At 37.5% G+C, this 15,781-nt stretch overlaps 1 protein-coding gene across 1 annotated transcript in view; it reads left to right on the top strand.

Annotated features, from left to right (window-relative positions):
• Positions 1-209: 209 nt before the first annotated feature.
• SLCO6A1 (solute carrier organic anion transporter family member 6A1) overlaps positions 210-15,781 on the top strand; it is a 93,395-nt gene continuing 77,823 nt past the window's right edge. The window contains exons 1-4 of the mRNA XM_047089772.1: positions 210-534; positions 10,711-10,971; positions 12,363-12,548; positions 14,438-14,534. Of these exons, the coding sequence (XP_046945728.1) occupies positions 210-534; positions 10,711-10,971; positions 12,363-12,548; positions 14,438-14,534 (869 nt within the window). The remainder of the gene's footprint in view (positions 535-10,710; positions 10,972-12,362; positions 12,549-14,437; positions 14,535-15,781) is intronic.

Genomic DNA, 15,781 nt, shown 5'->3' with positions numbered 1-15,781 from the left:
ACGTTTGCCTTCTGCTCAAGGAGAAACGTTCCCTCTGGAGGCCTGGGCTGCAGGTGCCTCCGGTGGCCCCCAGTTCCCTGACGTCGGCCCGCCGGCGTTTTGGTGGAGCAGGTGGAGCAGGCCGCGCCTGGAAACCGCAGGGCACACCTCCTCTAGCCCGGCGCCGCCCTCTGTGAACCAAGACCCCGGCCTCCGCAGGCCACAGTCCCATGCAGGACGCCCGAGTAGACATGGGGCCCCAGGCTTCCCCGGCCCAGATTTCTGAGGACACCTTGGCCGAGGAGGCCGGGAACGCCACGAAAAGAACCCTGCAATTGGGGACGGTTTCCTCTAGCCTGATCAAGTTCCACGCTTTCCCACAACAGGGGAACGATCAGGCTGTGGCCAGGCCCGCCCTTAGGAAGAAAACACGAGAAGGGAAAGAAAGTTTGGAAAGGCCTTGTGGCTTGGGCTGTATAGTTATTCCCAGCTGTCAGCGTTTCAACAACATCCAGTGCTTCCTGGTTTTCTTCTGCATCCTGGTCGCCTCTCAAGGTGAGCCTGAGCGAGGGTGGCGGTCGTTGTGGTGAGGGCTGTGGCGGGGTGCCTCAGGGTTGCTGAGGTGGGGGAGGCGGGGGACAAGCTGTGAGTGGGGGAGAGGACTCTGTGTGGTGACCGGCTTGAGGCAGCTGTACTCTCACGTTTTCAAGGTACGTCTGAAATAAAACCAGGTGAAAGGGCCCATTACTTGGGGTTTGTACGCCTGTCATTGCTTCACCTCTGCAGGCACCTGATGACGCAGTCTGCCTAACACAGTGTGTGTGACAGGGGCCCGGCCTCCAGCTAGCCGCTGGAGGGAGGGTAGTGCTGAGCCATTTGATGTTTGGTCACCAACTCTGAGAAGTTCAGGGCTGAATTACTTGAGGGATTAAAGTAAAACTGAAAACTGTGGCCACTGGTGGGTTCCTGCTTGTGCTCACAATTTTGAGACACGCACTGGCCGAGCAGCTCCCCGCCTGGAGTTTGTTTCCTCATGTGTGAATTGAGGAGGTGAAGTGGGACCTCAAATAATCTATATCAGAGAACCCAAACTGGAAGGTGTTTATCTTGGAGGGAACAGTTTAACAAAGAATGTGAATTTGAATGCCTTTTGGGGGGGGGTATGCATTCTTACTTGGCCACAGCTATCACCCCGCCCGTTATTTAGATTCATAGCCTGTTTCCACTGATGGCATTGAACTTTGCCAAAAATGATCCCCTTTTGCTCTAAAATGTTATGTCTAAGTAAGTGCAATAAAAAGGCTGTATATGATAAGAATCACAAGAAGCACACATAAATAGTGATCAGTTTGTCTTGATTTTATTAAAGTAGTTTCTTGGGAAGAGGCATTTGAATTGTGCCTTGATAAAAGAGTACAGTTCTGATAGCTGGGATGTAGTTAAGGAGTATTTATTGTAAAAGGAAATCAATGAATGAATTTTTTGAAAAATAAACACTCAGATATAGAAAAGCCTTGTTCTAGAATGTTGAGTGACAAGTTTGGTTTGGATGATGGTTTCACCTAAGCACCAAAAGGAGTAATTATATTTATTTTATTCATTGTGTCTCCCCAGGACTTAATTATAGTGACTAAGTTAGAAAATACACTCAATAAATATGTATTGAATGCATAAATCAATAAAAAAAAAAAAGAAGGAAAAGACAGATTGTCACCACATTAAGGTCTTTATTTTTTATTTTTTTTTAATTTTTTTTTCAACGTTTTTTATTTATTTTTGGGACAGAGAGAGACAGAGCATGAACGGGGGAGGGGCAGAGAGAGAGGGAGACACAGAATCAGAAACAGGCTCCAGGCTCCGAGCCATCAGCCCAGAGCCTGACGCGGGGCTCGAACTCACGGACCGCGAGATCGTGACCTGGCTGATGTCGGACGCTTAACCGACTGCGCCACCCAGGCACCCCCACATTAAGGTCTTTAAATACCAGACCGAGAATTTTGAAAGGATACTAAAAGGTGTTTGTTTATTATTTATTTATTTATTTATTTATTTATTTATTTAAATGTTTATTTTGAGAGAGAGAGAGACAGACCACAAGGGGGGGGGGAGGGGAGTGGCAGAGAGAGAGGAAGACACAGAATCCGAAGCAGATTCCAGGCTGTCAGCACAGAGCCCGACGTGGGGCTTGAACTCACGAACTGTGAGATCATGACCTGAGCTGAAGTCAGACGCTTAACTGACTGAGCCACCCAGGCACCCCAAAAGCCGTTTATTTTTTATTAATGTGCTAGGTGATGAGTAAGAAGCTTTACAGGTATTAACTCACTAAATAGAATCTTCTTATTAGGCTAGTAATGAAGAGCCATTGGAGGTTTTTGAGCAACTGGTTTACAGTGAATGTTTTTAGCTCCACTACTTATTAATGACTTCATACAGGTTATTAGCTCAGTTGGGTATAACGTTGAGTTTTCCATTCATAAAAATGATATATCTCTGCATGTATATTTATCAGTTGATCTATTTCTTGTTTATTGTTACATTTTAAACAATTTTGAAATAATTTGAAACATGCAGAAAGGGTGCAAAGTGATACAAAGAATTCCTATGGCTCATACACCCAGATTTTCTAGTTGTTTACGTTTTACCACATTTGTTGCTTCACTTTTTCTCTGTACCTACAGACTTTTTTCAGACATGGTACCCCATTACTGCTAAATACTTCAGTGTAAATTTTCCCGAAGTGAGGACACTTTTTTATATAACCAGTATACACCCTTTTCAGTCAGGAATATCAGTGCAACACTATCATCAAATTAGGAATTGGTGGTGCCACTCAGATAACGCCAACTGCCTCAATATGCCTCAACTGCCACGAACATTTTTAGACATTAATCTGCAGCAATTACTCATTTTTTCCCTGTTTCTTATGTCCACACAAGTCTTAAAGTATATGGATCTTTCATTCTGTATGTTGAACTTCAACCTGGTTATGTTTGATGTCTCCTTATAACCAGACTCAGGCCATGACTGCCTGATTGGATCCAGGCTGTTATGAAATTGGTATCAGGTGTAGTCCCAGAAGATCTACCCATAAAGATGGGATTTTTAGGACTGGTTTTGTTATTCCTTTCATCTTGAGGGAAGTTCTGAGCTGTTTGACAGTGGAAGATAGGTAGTCATTTTTGGTATGTGATGGCATCATAATGAATCAAGCTATCACTTGTGTTTGATTGGGATGAAGTACGAGTTGAAGAATGTTATCTTAAAAGCCCAAGTGTCTCTACACTTTACTTTGTGGAAGTGATAATGACCATAAGGATTCTGGTGTGGGATGGACTCTTGAGTGCCCTTAAAAAGTGCTCTTATGAAGGGAAAATGACAAACTCATTTCTGATAACTCTCAGCTCAAGTCCTGGTCTGAGAATTCTAGAGCTCCCATCACATCCCTAAAATAAGTTCTCATTTCTTTGAACTGCAGAGCTTGTATTTTTGGAAATCAAATACAGAATTTAAGTGTATGGGCCTATGAGTTATAATGCCAGTGTAATGCACAATCTTGTCAAGTTTGTCCTGCATCTTCTCCTCTGTTACATTTCCAAGAAGAGTTGTTAATTTTTTAGTCTGTTCAGTTTATTGCCTGTTAGGACAGAGTGGTGACTTCCAAGCTCCTTACATGTAGAACTGTTACAGTATGAATTGTAATTGAACCAGGACTTATAAGTTTTTGTGTGGACATATATTTTCATTTCTGTGGCTTTTATGCCTGGAAGTGAAATTGATGTATCCTATGATAACTCTTTGATTCACTTTTTAAGTATGCTATAGGCTTTTCACATATGTGCTTTATTGGTTTGATGAAGTAGCTTTCTATTCCTAGTTCATTGACTATTTTTATTATGAAAGTGTTTTGGATTTTGCTATATGCTTTTTTTTTGATGTTTGTGTGGGTTTTGTCCTTTATTATGTTAATCTAGTGAATCACATTGATTCATTTTCACATATTGGAATGAAATTAAGAAACACTATGATTTTGCACATTTAAATTGGGTGAAACATTCAAAATAATTGTACACAGAGACAATTTACTTGACGAGTTTTGTCTTGTAAAGTATTAGTAAAAAATTCTCTGAATGGAGTATTTTGACTAAAATATTTCAGTACAAAAAAAAAGAACTTCGAACATTATTTAGTAGTGTTTTCTTTAGATAGTTATGCACCAGTAGAGAGTGTTTTCTCAAAATATGATCTACAGTGAACAGTCTTTTGGAGGTTTATATTAAGTAACAATTATTTTTGAGGTCTCTAAGACCTCATTCAGGCTGAATGATTCACTAGAAGGATGTGGACTCAGAGAAAGATGTTATCCTCATGGTTATGACTTATCCTCATGGTTACAATAAAAGGATACAGATTAAAATCAGTAGAGAAAAGACACATGGGACAAAATTCATAAGAGACCAGGCCCAAGCTTCCATGTGTCCTTTCCCAGTGGAATTGCATGGCCATGCTTAATTTTTCCAGCAACGATGTATCATAACACATGCAAAGAGTTGTCCAAAAAGGAAGCTTATGTGAGCCTTAGTGTCCAAGTTTTTGGGAAGTATTACTCATGCAAGCATACAGCATCAGTGTGACTGACCTGAACTACTCAGACTCCATTACCCCACTCCTACACACACAACAAAACATGCGTTCGCCAGAAATTATATTGTTAGCATAAATTATCTGATGAAACTGGTACAGCATGGCCCAAAGCCTCACGCATACAACAACAGATGTTCACCTTAAATTACCTTATTAATATAAACTTTTTTACTGGTTTTGTGTGGCCCCAGGCCTCGGGTGTAATAAAGCACTCTTAACAGGCAGCATATTACAAGCGTTCAGAGTCATTTTCCAGGAGCCAATCAAAGGCCAGTTTTGAAGACAGGCATTTTTTTGAGCAACCACGGCCTGCTGAGTTAACCCTGTACTACAAAACTATACAAAGCAACTTGAATGAATTGCTGCTAATTTCATGAGAACAGTTAAACAAAAGATCATATTAAAAATATATTCTCCAAAAAATATGAATAACATTTTATTAGAGACAAGTATGGCTAAGAAGTTAAAGTATGTGAGTGCATATCAAGAGTCATATTCTTTTGTTTTATAAAAGTTATGATATATAATATAAAGTTTTGAAAAGTTTTAAAATAAACTTTTAGCTTCACCAATGTAATAAAACTAATTTGTCCATAAATTACAATGTGAATTGTAATTGAACCAGGAAAAAAAAAAACTGTGAAAGCAGGAGGGTGGTGAGAGGGGGGAGAGAGACAATCTCAAGCAGGCTCCATGCTGTCAGTGCAGAGCCTGATGGGGCTGGGGGTGGGGGAGAGGGGGAGCTTGATCTTAGGAACTGTGAGATCATGACCTGAGCTGAAATCAAGAGTTGGACACTTAACCAACAGAGCCATCCAGGCACCTCTAGAACTTTTGACTATAAAGATTCTAGGGTTGACTGATTGCTTCTGATTATTCTAGAAAGTTTATAGAAAGAAAATGAGAAGTTTAGGGCATGATTAGGGAAATGTGTCAGCTTCTCTGATGGTTCTATGAGAATCTCATCACTTATAGTGACACACTGCATATTTTGATCATTTCCAACCCTAAATTACAACGTAAGTTCAATTCACAGATTTATCAGATCACTTTTGTCAGAGTTAAGACATTGATTGTGGAAAAGCAGAACCCTAAGATTTGGGATCAAGGCATTTGGGGAATTGAATGAGTCTGAGGACCATAAATCCCCAAATCCTGAACTTCCTTTCCCAGTAGGAACAAATATTTCTCCTATGTCTGAAGAAAAATCAATTACTTGCTTGAAAATATTAACCTTACCTCACCCAAGTGAAGGGAGTGCTGGTTGCCCTTATGATCTACCCCACCACCCCTTACTGTTGCCTGAACTGTAACTAGAATTAGATCCCAGCCTTCATAGAATGACTAACATAAAATCAAACCTGGGAGATAATATACACCAAAAATTTCCCTGCCAGTTCAGTGACATGTCTAGGGAATGATTGGTTTGGAGTGTGAAGGCTACCTCTTCTAAAGTGAAGGAAAGTTTCTTCACTTGTTCTACTCACTATTAAGAAACATAATCTTTAGTGAACCTATGGTTTTTTGAAGGTGGAAATATGTTATGGTAGATAGTCATACTGTAGCTCCACTCAGGGGCGGCCCTAAAAAAAGTAGAGGAAAAAGGAAATATTCCCAGTGGGCAGAACATTAAGAAGTATATCTGGTTATCTATATTGCCTAGAATGGCATGCTGCCATTGCCTAATGGTTTCACCATTTGGTAACTAGAGGAGAACTGGGAAAGTGTTATGTCTATTTAAATGGGCATAGTTCTCCTTTGTGTATGTTCACCAAAGAAATCCATTACAGAGAAAGCGTTCAACAATGAGATAGATAACCATACTGTGAAATTAGCCAGCCGCTTTCCCCAGTCACTGCATGTCTTGTTCAGTGGGCTCATATTTATAGTGGCAACTGCATCAAGAATGGAGGTTATGAAAGAGCTGGATGCATAATTTGTCTTGACCATCATTGATATGGCTATTGCACTTACTGAATGCCTTATATACTGTCATGATCACTTATTATCACATTGCTTTAAGTGAAGGAACTCATTTTATAGGAGAAGAAATGTATCAGGATGTTCATGTTCATGGAATTCACTGATCTTACTACATATCTCCATAACCCAAAACTCTTGGCCTTATAGATGATCATAATGTCCTATAGAGGACTCAGGTAAGGTCCAGGTAGGAGACAACAATAAATAAATGGGGATGCTGTCCTGTAGGGTGAGGCATATGCTTTGAGATAGCAACCTACACATGTCATACATGATCAAGAAGTACAAGAGGGGGTGAATAGTGGAAGAAGGGGGTTATAAATATCAACTGTGTTTGCATAACTATTTAGAGAAATAAAAACAACAATGATGCATTTTTCTCTCATTTGTTTTATGTGCACACAAACACAAACATATATACATTTGTGTGTGTGTGTGTATTCCAATATTTTTCTTTTTCCCTTTTTATTTGATCAAAGAGTATTATAGGAGATAATGTTGCAAATTTATCTCTAGGTTACAGAATATCCCTGAGAAGGAAAATTAATATCCCAACACCAGAGTTGGACATAGTTACTGACAGGACATTTCTTGCTTTGGGCATTATTCCCCTTGGCCACATCTAAAATGAGAGTTGAGGAAAATTCTTCTCTTTGATGCAGCAACGTTTTTATACCTTGTTTCCTCCTGGTCTTGCTCTGTTAAACTGTTGTTGCTCTAAGTTTGACTTATGGTTTCTTTTTCAATGTAATTCCCTTGCAAATTTAGTTAAGTCTATGATGTCTTTGATTAGTTGTTTATACCTTTTATAACATTTATACCTTTGCAATTTACTTTTTGTATTGAGAAAATCCATTCAGGTTTGTGATTGAACTAGAAGATGGATTCACATTACCTTGAGATATATATGATGACTGGTTGGACTGTGTGTCTCTGCTTTTGAGAGAAAGAGTGAGAACATGTTTGTAAGAATGATAATTGCAAAATGTTAGGCAGAAACATGATGGTGTCCCTGTTAATTTGGTATGTTAGTTTAAATATGTCCTGAGTAGTCTAAAGGGTGAGCTCTCAAGTTACTTGTCTTTGGCCATAAACTTCATCATTCACGGTCTGGACTCATTCCTCTATTTACAAAGGGGACTGGGAGCTTGTAAACTACAATTCCCAGCCTTTCTTTCTCTCTGGCTTCCACTTAGGTGGTGCCAGTGAGAGGCTATGGCAGTAGATTTGCAAAACGGGCAAAGGAAGGCCTCTTTTTTGTTTTTTCCTCTCTGTCTGTGGTGATGTTTTTGGCAAGAGCAGCAATGCTTGGTGAGGAAAAGCCCCTGGATTTATGCTCAGGAATCACTTCAGCTTCATCAGCAGCAACAGTGCTTATGGTTGTAAGTCTGCAACTGTAAGAGCAGCAGAAGCAGTGGGTGGCTGTGAGTTGGCTCTCAAAGCATCATGTGGGTCCTGGCTTCCTGCAAAAGAGGCGGTGACGGCAATTCCAGCTGGAGCAGCAGCAGTGGCTCCTGCTCCCGCAACCTCCCTTGTCATAGGGATCCTGAGTTTTGATAAGTAACTCTTTTCCCTTTTCATTCCAAAAAATGTATTATTTTGGTAACCAATGTCTATATTAATTTATTTTTCTTTCAAATATTTAGCATATTTTTTCCTAGTTGGATACTGAGGGATAGAAAAGCACCCGTAGGATACCATTTATTTAATGTTCAGGAACATGACAAACAATTCCTGTATTATTCAAGGATATACACATGGTCAAAAAAAAAGTGTTTAAAAGGGTCAGAAATGATAAACTTCAAATCTAGGATGTGCGTTATGGAGAGAGAGAGAGGAATGTGTTTGGGGAGTACATATTGGGCTTCAAATATTTTGATAATGTTTTATTTCTTGTTCTGGGTAGTAGATAAACATAATTATTAGATTGTTATTTATTCATATTCTATGATTGAAATGAATACATTAAAATAAATATCAGTTGGCACAAAAACAGACACTCAGATCAATGGAACAGAATAGAGAACCCAGAAATGGACCCACAAATGTATGGCCAACTAATCTTTGACAGAGCAGGAAAGAATATCCAGTGGAATAAAGACAGTCTCTTCAGCAAGTGGAAAACTGGACAGCGACATGCAGAAGAATGAACCTGGACCACTTTCTTACACCATACACAAAGATAAACTCAAAATGGCTGAAAGACCTAAATGTAAGGCAGGAAGCCATCAAAATCCTCAGGAAGAAAGCAGGCAAAAACCTCTTTGATCTTGGCCACAGCAACTTCTTACTCAACACATCTTCAGAGGCAAGGGAAACAAAAGCAAAAATGAACTACTGGGACCTCATCAATATAAAAAGTTTCGTACAGTGGAAGAAACAATCAGCAAAACTAAAAGGCAGTCGGCAGAATGGGAGAAGATATTTGCAAACGACATACCAGATAAAGGATTAGTATCCAAAATCTATAAAGAACTGATCAAACTCAACACCCAAAAAACAAATAATCAAGTGAAGAAATGGGCAAAAGACATGAATAGACACTTCTCCAAAGAAGACATCCAGATGGCCAACCGACACATGAAAAAATGCTCAACATCACTCATCATCAGGGAAATACAAATCAAAACCACCATGAGATACCACCTTACACGTGTCAGAATGGCTAACACTAACAACTCAGGCAACAACAGATGTTGGCGAGGGTACAGAGAAAGAGGATCTCTTTTGCATTGTTGGTGGGAAAGCAAGCTGGTGCAGCCACTCTGGAAAACAGTATGAAAGTTCCTCAAAAAATTAAAAATAGGGGTGTCTGAATGGCTCAGTCGGTTAAGCGTCCGACTTCAGCTCAGGTCATGATCTCAGAGCTTGTGAGTTTGAGCCCCTCGTCGGGCTCTGGGCTGACAGCTCGGAGCCTGGAGCCTGCTTCAGATTCTGTGTCTCCCTCTGTCTGCCCCTCCGCTGCTTGCACTCTGTCTCTCGCATTGTCTCAAAAATAAATAAACATTAGGGGCGCCTGGGTGGCGCAGTCGATTAAGCGTCCGACTTCAGCCAGGTCACGATCTCGCGGTCCGTGAGTTCGAGCCCCGTGTCAGGCTCTGGGCTGATGGCTCGGAGCCTGGAGCCTGTTTCCGATTCTGTGTCTCCCTCTCTCTCTGCTCCTCCCCCGTTCATTCTCTGTCTCTCTCTGTCCCAGAAAAAAAAAAAAAATAAAAATAAATAAATAAATAAATAAACATTAAAAAATTAAAAAAAAATTAAATATAGAACTACCCTACGACCCAGCAATTGCACTACTAGGTATTTATCCAAGGGATACAGGTGCGCTGTTTCGAAGGGACAGATGCACCGTAATGTTTATAGCAGCACTATCAACAATAGCCAATGTATGGAAAGAGCACAAATGTCTATAGATGGATGAATGGATAAAGAAGATGTGGTATATATATATACAATGGAGTATTACTCGGCAATCCCAAAGAATGAAATCTTGCCATTTGCAACTATGTGGATGGAACTGGAGGGTATTATGCTAAGTGAAATGAGTCAGAGAAAGAGAAATATCATATGACTTCACTCATATGAGGACTTGAAGAGACAAAACAGATGAGCATAAGGGAAGGGAAACAAAAATAATATAAAAATAGGGAGGGGGACAAAACATAAGAGACTCTTAAATATGGAGAACAAACAGACGGTTATGGAGGGGTTGTGGGGGGGATGGGCTAAATGGGTAAGGGGCATTAAGGGCAATGTTGAAATCATTGTTGTGCTATATGGTAACTAATTTGGGTGTAAATTAAAAAAAATTAAAACCACTCTAAAAAAAAGGAAAAAAATTCAAAAATAAATACAATAAATATCAGTAAAAAATCACTATTCTTCAGTAAATAGGTACAAAAATTCAGTTATTAAGTATTTCTTAGAGGTTAAGGTCTGTTAGCATTTTAGAAAATGGATCCTGTGCTTATAGGGTTAAACAATCAGAATAATGTAAAATAAATTTAATGTAAATTGTTTTGCTTTGTAATGATTATAATGGTGTTCTTTTTTGTCTCTTAAATGCATACTATGGCTTTCTTTTTTTTTCTTTTTACATTTTAGGTATTGTGTTTGGTCTTGTAGATCTAAGCATTGACACTTTTCAGAAGGAGAATCATCTGGGGACCAGTGAAAATTTAGTGTTATCTTTGACTTATGATATTTCATCTTGCCTGATAGTACTATTTATATCATACTATGGAGGGAGAGGAAACATACCAAGATGGATTGCATTTTCTTCCTTTTTAGTAGGAGTTGGCTCACTTTTCTTTGCTTTTCCATACATTAGTGATGGACATTATCAATTGAGTGCAGACCCTGAAGGTAAGATTATAATAGATACAACAAATTACTATTCATTTAAACCATTTCCTCTAGAAATTTAAAATAGACTGTGATATTTGTGTGCACATCCATCCATCTGTATCTATTTATATTACCAAGTTTATTAAGCTAATTAATTATAGCTCCATACAAACATTTATGTGCCTGTCTCTCATCTTCTCATGATCAGATACCCTTTCATTTAAGAGATAGGGATAGGAAGAAGAAAGAATATTTTGGGATAATTGTTTATCTTTTGTCAGTTTTCATATATATTACAAATCTCTTGAGAACTTTGGTAATTCCTTATGTCTTCCACAGTATGCTTTAATTAATCCCTTTATTTTGACCTCAACACACATACACACAAGCAGAAATAAGTACATAAATAAACAGAAAAAGAAAGATTACACCCCTTTGAAGGTACTCCTACCATTTCAAAATGGGAGCTGCCCTTCTGCATAGTACTTGGAATCTGAAGAGATTAGTGACTTCTTTACTTTGTTCATTTTTTAGTAAGTTTATTCCACAATCTTTTTGCTGTTCCCAGTAGAAGAAGTCTATTTTGAGGTTTCATAGTGCTATTTCTGACACTGTTGTGTTGGGTACTTTATTGTTGTGTATAGTTCTATAAAAATGTTAAAATGAATTTGCCCATTTTGACAACTTTAAACTGGACTTTAGCAAGGCATGGTGGAAAAAGCCATGAGAATGTGTCCATGTGTGTATGTATGTGTATATACATGCTTATGATATTTAAAGGTATGCTTATGATGTGTGCTTATACTTTAAATAAATAATATTAAATATAGTTTAATATATACTATATAATTTGTATATTAAATATGTTGATATATCATCAGTATGTGAACTATACAACATTCACATATATTTATTATGTATTTATTACATTTGTACAATGTAAATATGTAGGCTAAATGTATTAATTTGTAGAATATATTTGTAGTATAATTAAGATATATATTTTTTTCCTGGGGACAAAAGTCAGGGGTACCTACCAGATGCCATATTTAAGAGGAACATATGTGTATGTGTGTTTTGTATGTGTGTGTGTGTGTGTATGTGTGTATGTATATATTTACACATAGTTGTGTATATACATGTAATTGTGCCTACGCATTTATATGTGGTTTATAATATTTGTATCTTTCCCAATATTCCCACAAATATCCTTTTATAATTGTGTTTTTCAGAGAATATGGTGATTGATTGTAGAATGGCTACATTCAGTGTAAATTAAATGTTAACTAAAAAGAGCATACTGGTGGAAATAGCTTTGTAAAAGGTTAAATATTTCATGAGAGATACTGCATATTTGTTGTTTGTGTAACTTTTGACTGATTTAATAAAAAAAATTATCTTTTCAAAAGATACTTGCCAAGAAATGAAGATCATCAAGACTTGCAGGAAAGCCTCACCATCATTCCAAGCAAAATACATAGCTTCCTTCATCCTGGGGCAGATTGTGCAGGGAATAGCAGGCATGCCTCTTTATATCCTTGGAACAGTCTTTATTGACAACAGTGTTGCCACACACTCAGCTGGCATTTATCTAGGCAAGTTGTTTTCCCTCTCTAATATGATTGACCCGTTTTGAATTTTTATTGAGCTTTTATATCTTGGTCTACATGTTGAAGCTGATACGGAAGCGCTAATTATTGGCTCTTATAATAATATTATAATAAATAATAACAGGTATGTTTGACCTCAAAATCACATTGAGTTGCCTAATTCTGAGGAGTTGCTTGAGATTTGGAATTGTAGACAAGTCATCTGAAAGTCATCAAACATAATGAAAAATTGGAAAAATACATACTGTCTTAAGTAATAAAATCTATACTCTTTATATGTGTGTCTAATATATATATAATACATATAACATTTATATGTTATATATATATATGTATATATATATAGTTTGTAATATCAAACTTTATAGGCTGCGTTTCATTTCTCCAGGGAAAAAAACTCAAATTATTATATTGAATTGCTTGCATAGTTGTATATTTAAGCTTTGGGGACATAGGTGGGAAGCTGCTGCCATCATGTTCGTAAGGAGATAGAAATATTGTTTCATACCTCCTCAGCGCTAGATTCAGTGTTGAAATCGTCATCACCATTGTACTAAGCCTTTTGCATACGTTAACTTACTTCATCTGTTTTGGGGAGCTCAGATAGTTTGAAGTTAATGAAAATATAATCTTGTTCATCCCATCAAGAAGAGAAGTGATGTGCTATTTAATTGACTACGATGTAGTACTCTGTTTCCAGTGTTTTATGTCATGGTATCCTACAATAAATAACCCAGGGGTATATCTCAGAATAATCTGTATTTCCTTATGTTTTAATAGCTCCTGGCCCTGGTAGATCATCTGTCTGGACAGGGTTGTCTACCTATCGTATTTTTTTTAAAAATTAGAAATTTAACAAAATATATATTGTGAAAGTGACTTAAGAGAAAATAGCATTTTGCACCAAAATAGTGCTTTTTCCACTAGAAGTAAGGAAAATTTGTCAATAGATTAAAATAGTTGACTTTCATATGTATATTTACTTTTAGAAAAAAATTTGCAGTGATTTATTAGTGTTGGCTGAGGGTGGCAACAAATCTGTTTGTTTTACTTTTGGTTCTAATTGAGATGTGCACATACACACTGCAGAAAGAAACTTACTGTATCTCCACCTCCTGCCACCATAGCTGCCAGGGTGAAGGATACAAGCTATCACAAATTAAAGTGAAATCAGGTATATCAAATTTATATTTATATTAAATATAAATATATTTATATCACATTAAATATATAGACTGAATAAGATACAGTGAATTATATAATTAACTTGCCTAGGTTTCTTTATTTATGCATTGGATGAAATACAGGATGGCTAATTTTATGTGTCTATTTCACTAGATTACGGCAACCATTTATTTGTTTCGACACCAGTAGAGATATTTATGCTATATTTTTTAAATAGACTAACACAGTCAGTAGACTCTGAGTAAAGCAGATTACCCTCCATTATGTTGGTTAGCCTTATCCAGTCGGTTGAAGGCTTTCAGAGGAAAGACTTGGGTTTCCCAAAAAAGAAGCAATTCTTTCACCAGACTGCTAGATAGAAACTCTGCCTGAGTTTTTCCAGCCTTCTGGTCTATCTTATGGATTTCAGGCTTAATTATGGACTCACTACTGTAACTTTAACTCTTACCTGGGTTTCCAGCCTGCCAGCCTACTCTACAAATGTGGACTTGCCAGGCCTTACAATTGCATGAGCCAATTATTTATAATCTCTCTCTCAATATCCTATTGGTTCTGCTTCTCAGTTCTGCTTCTCATAACTAATGAAGTTAGTTATGAAACTTTCAGAAGTAATCTATTTCAACCATGTAATTTTTATCATGACAGAACTGGCTTATGTAGTTGTTTGATGTTCAGTATTCATTTCATAGGCTTAATGGACGCTTCATTAATACTTGGATATTCTTTGGCTTATGTGATAGGAGCACCCCTTATGAAGGGGACTGAAAACAGTACTTTTCTTATTAGGTAAGTCATTTTATTTCATTTTTTGTTGTTGTTTATGTGATATAAAATATTTATTGGATATGTATAGCCTATAAACATATATTTTTAATTTGTTGTACCATATTTTTAAGAAAAACGTGAATGTGACTGATACTTGTATTTATGTACATATAAATACACTTTTATCTTTATTGTTTGAAATGCAATATATTGTTTGAAAACATTATAAAGACAACCTTATTACTAATTCTGCATGTGGTTTTTTTGAAAAATTGTGGAGAAAACAAATGACATAAAATTTATCATTGTAGCCTTTTTTTTTTAATTTTTTTAACGTTTATTTATTTTTGAGACAGAGAGAGAGACAGAGCATGAATGGGGGAGGGTCAGAGAGAGAGGGAGACACAGAATCTGAAACAGGCTCCAGGCTCTGAGTTGTCAGCACAGAGCCCGACGCGGGGCTGGAGCTCATGGACTGCGAGATCATGACCTGAGCCGAAGTCGGACACCCAACCGACTGAGCCACCCAGGCGCCCCTGTAGCCTTTTTTAAGTGTTTAGTTAGTACAGTAGTGTTAACCATGTGCACACTGTTATGCACTAGTTCACTAGAAATTTTGCATCTTGCAAAACTAAAATTCTATATCCATTGCACAATAACTTCCATTTATCCCCTTCTCTCCAGCCCCTGAAAATCACCATTTTACTTTCTAAGATTTTGGCTACTTCATATGCCTTATATAAGTGGAATCGTGCAGTGTTTGTCTCTTTGTGACTGGCTTATTTCACTTAGCACAATGACCTCAAGGTTACTGAACATATGCCGTAGCATATGCCAGTAAAAATACTTTCTTTTTAAAGCTAAAAAATAGTCAATTGCATGTATATACCACAATATTGCATCTGACAAGGGAGCATATGATAAGACAAAAAATCTGTGGTATGACAACTACAGATTTCACTGGTCTTACTCTGCCCTTATCCAGAAATAGCTGACTTGATACAATGGAGTCATGTCTTGGTATTGTCCACACTTTTTGGTGGAGTATTTAGGTTTTCTCTATTACTATCATGTCATCTTCAGAGATAGTTTTACTCATTCCTTTCTGATTTGAATGCCTTTATTTCTTTTTCTTCCCTAATTGATCTGGCTAGTACTTCCAGTGCAATGTTGATTAAAGTGAGGAGATTGGGTATCCTTATGTTACTCCTGATCTTATGGGTTCGTCATGATGACCTTTATCATGTTGACGCATTTTCCCTTTTACT

Source organism: Lynx rufus, unplaced genomic scaffold, assembly GCF_022079265.1.
Source record: "Lynx rufus isolate CCGP_SWC_20201006 ecotype Redwood Valley unplaced genomic scaffold, mLynRuf1.p SCAF_1, whole genome shotgun sequence".
NCBI lineage: Eukaryota > Metazoa > Chordata > Mammalia > Carnivora > Felidae > Lynx > Lynx rufus.
This window is presented reverse-complemented; position numbering and strand designations above follow the sequence as displayed.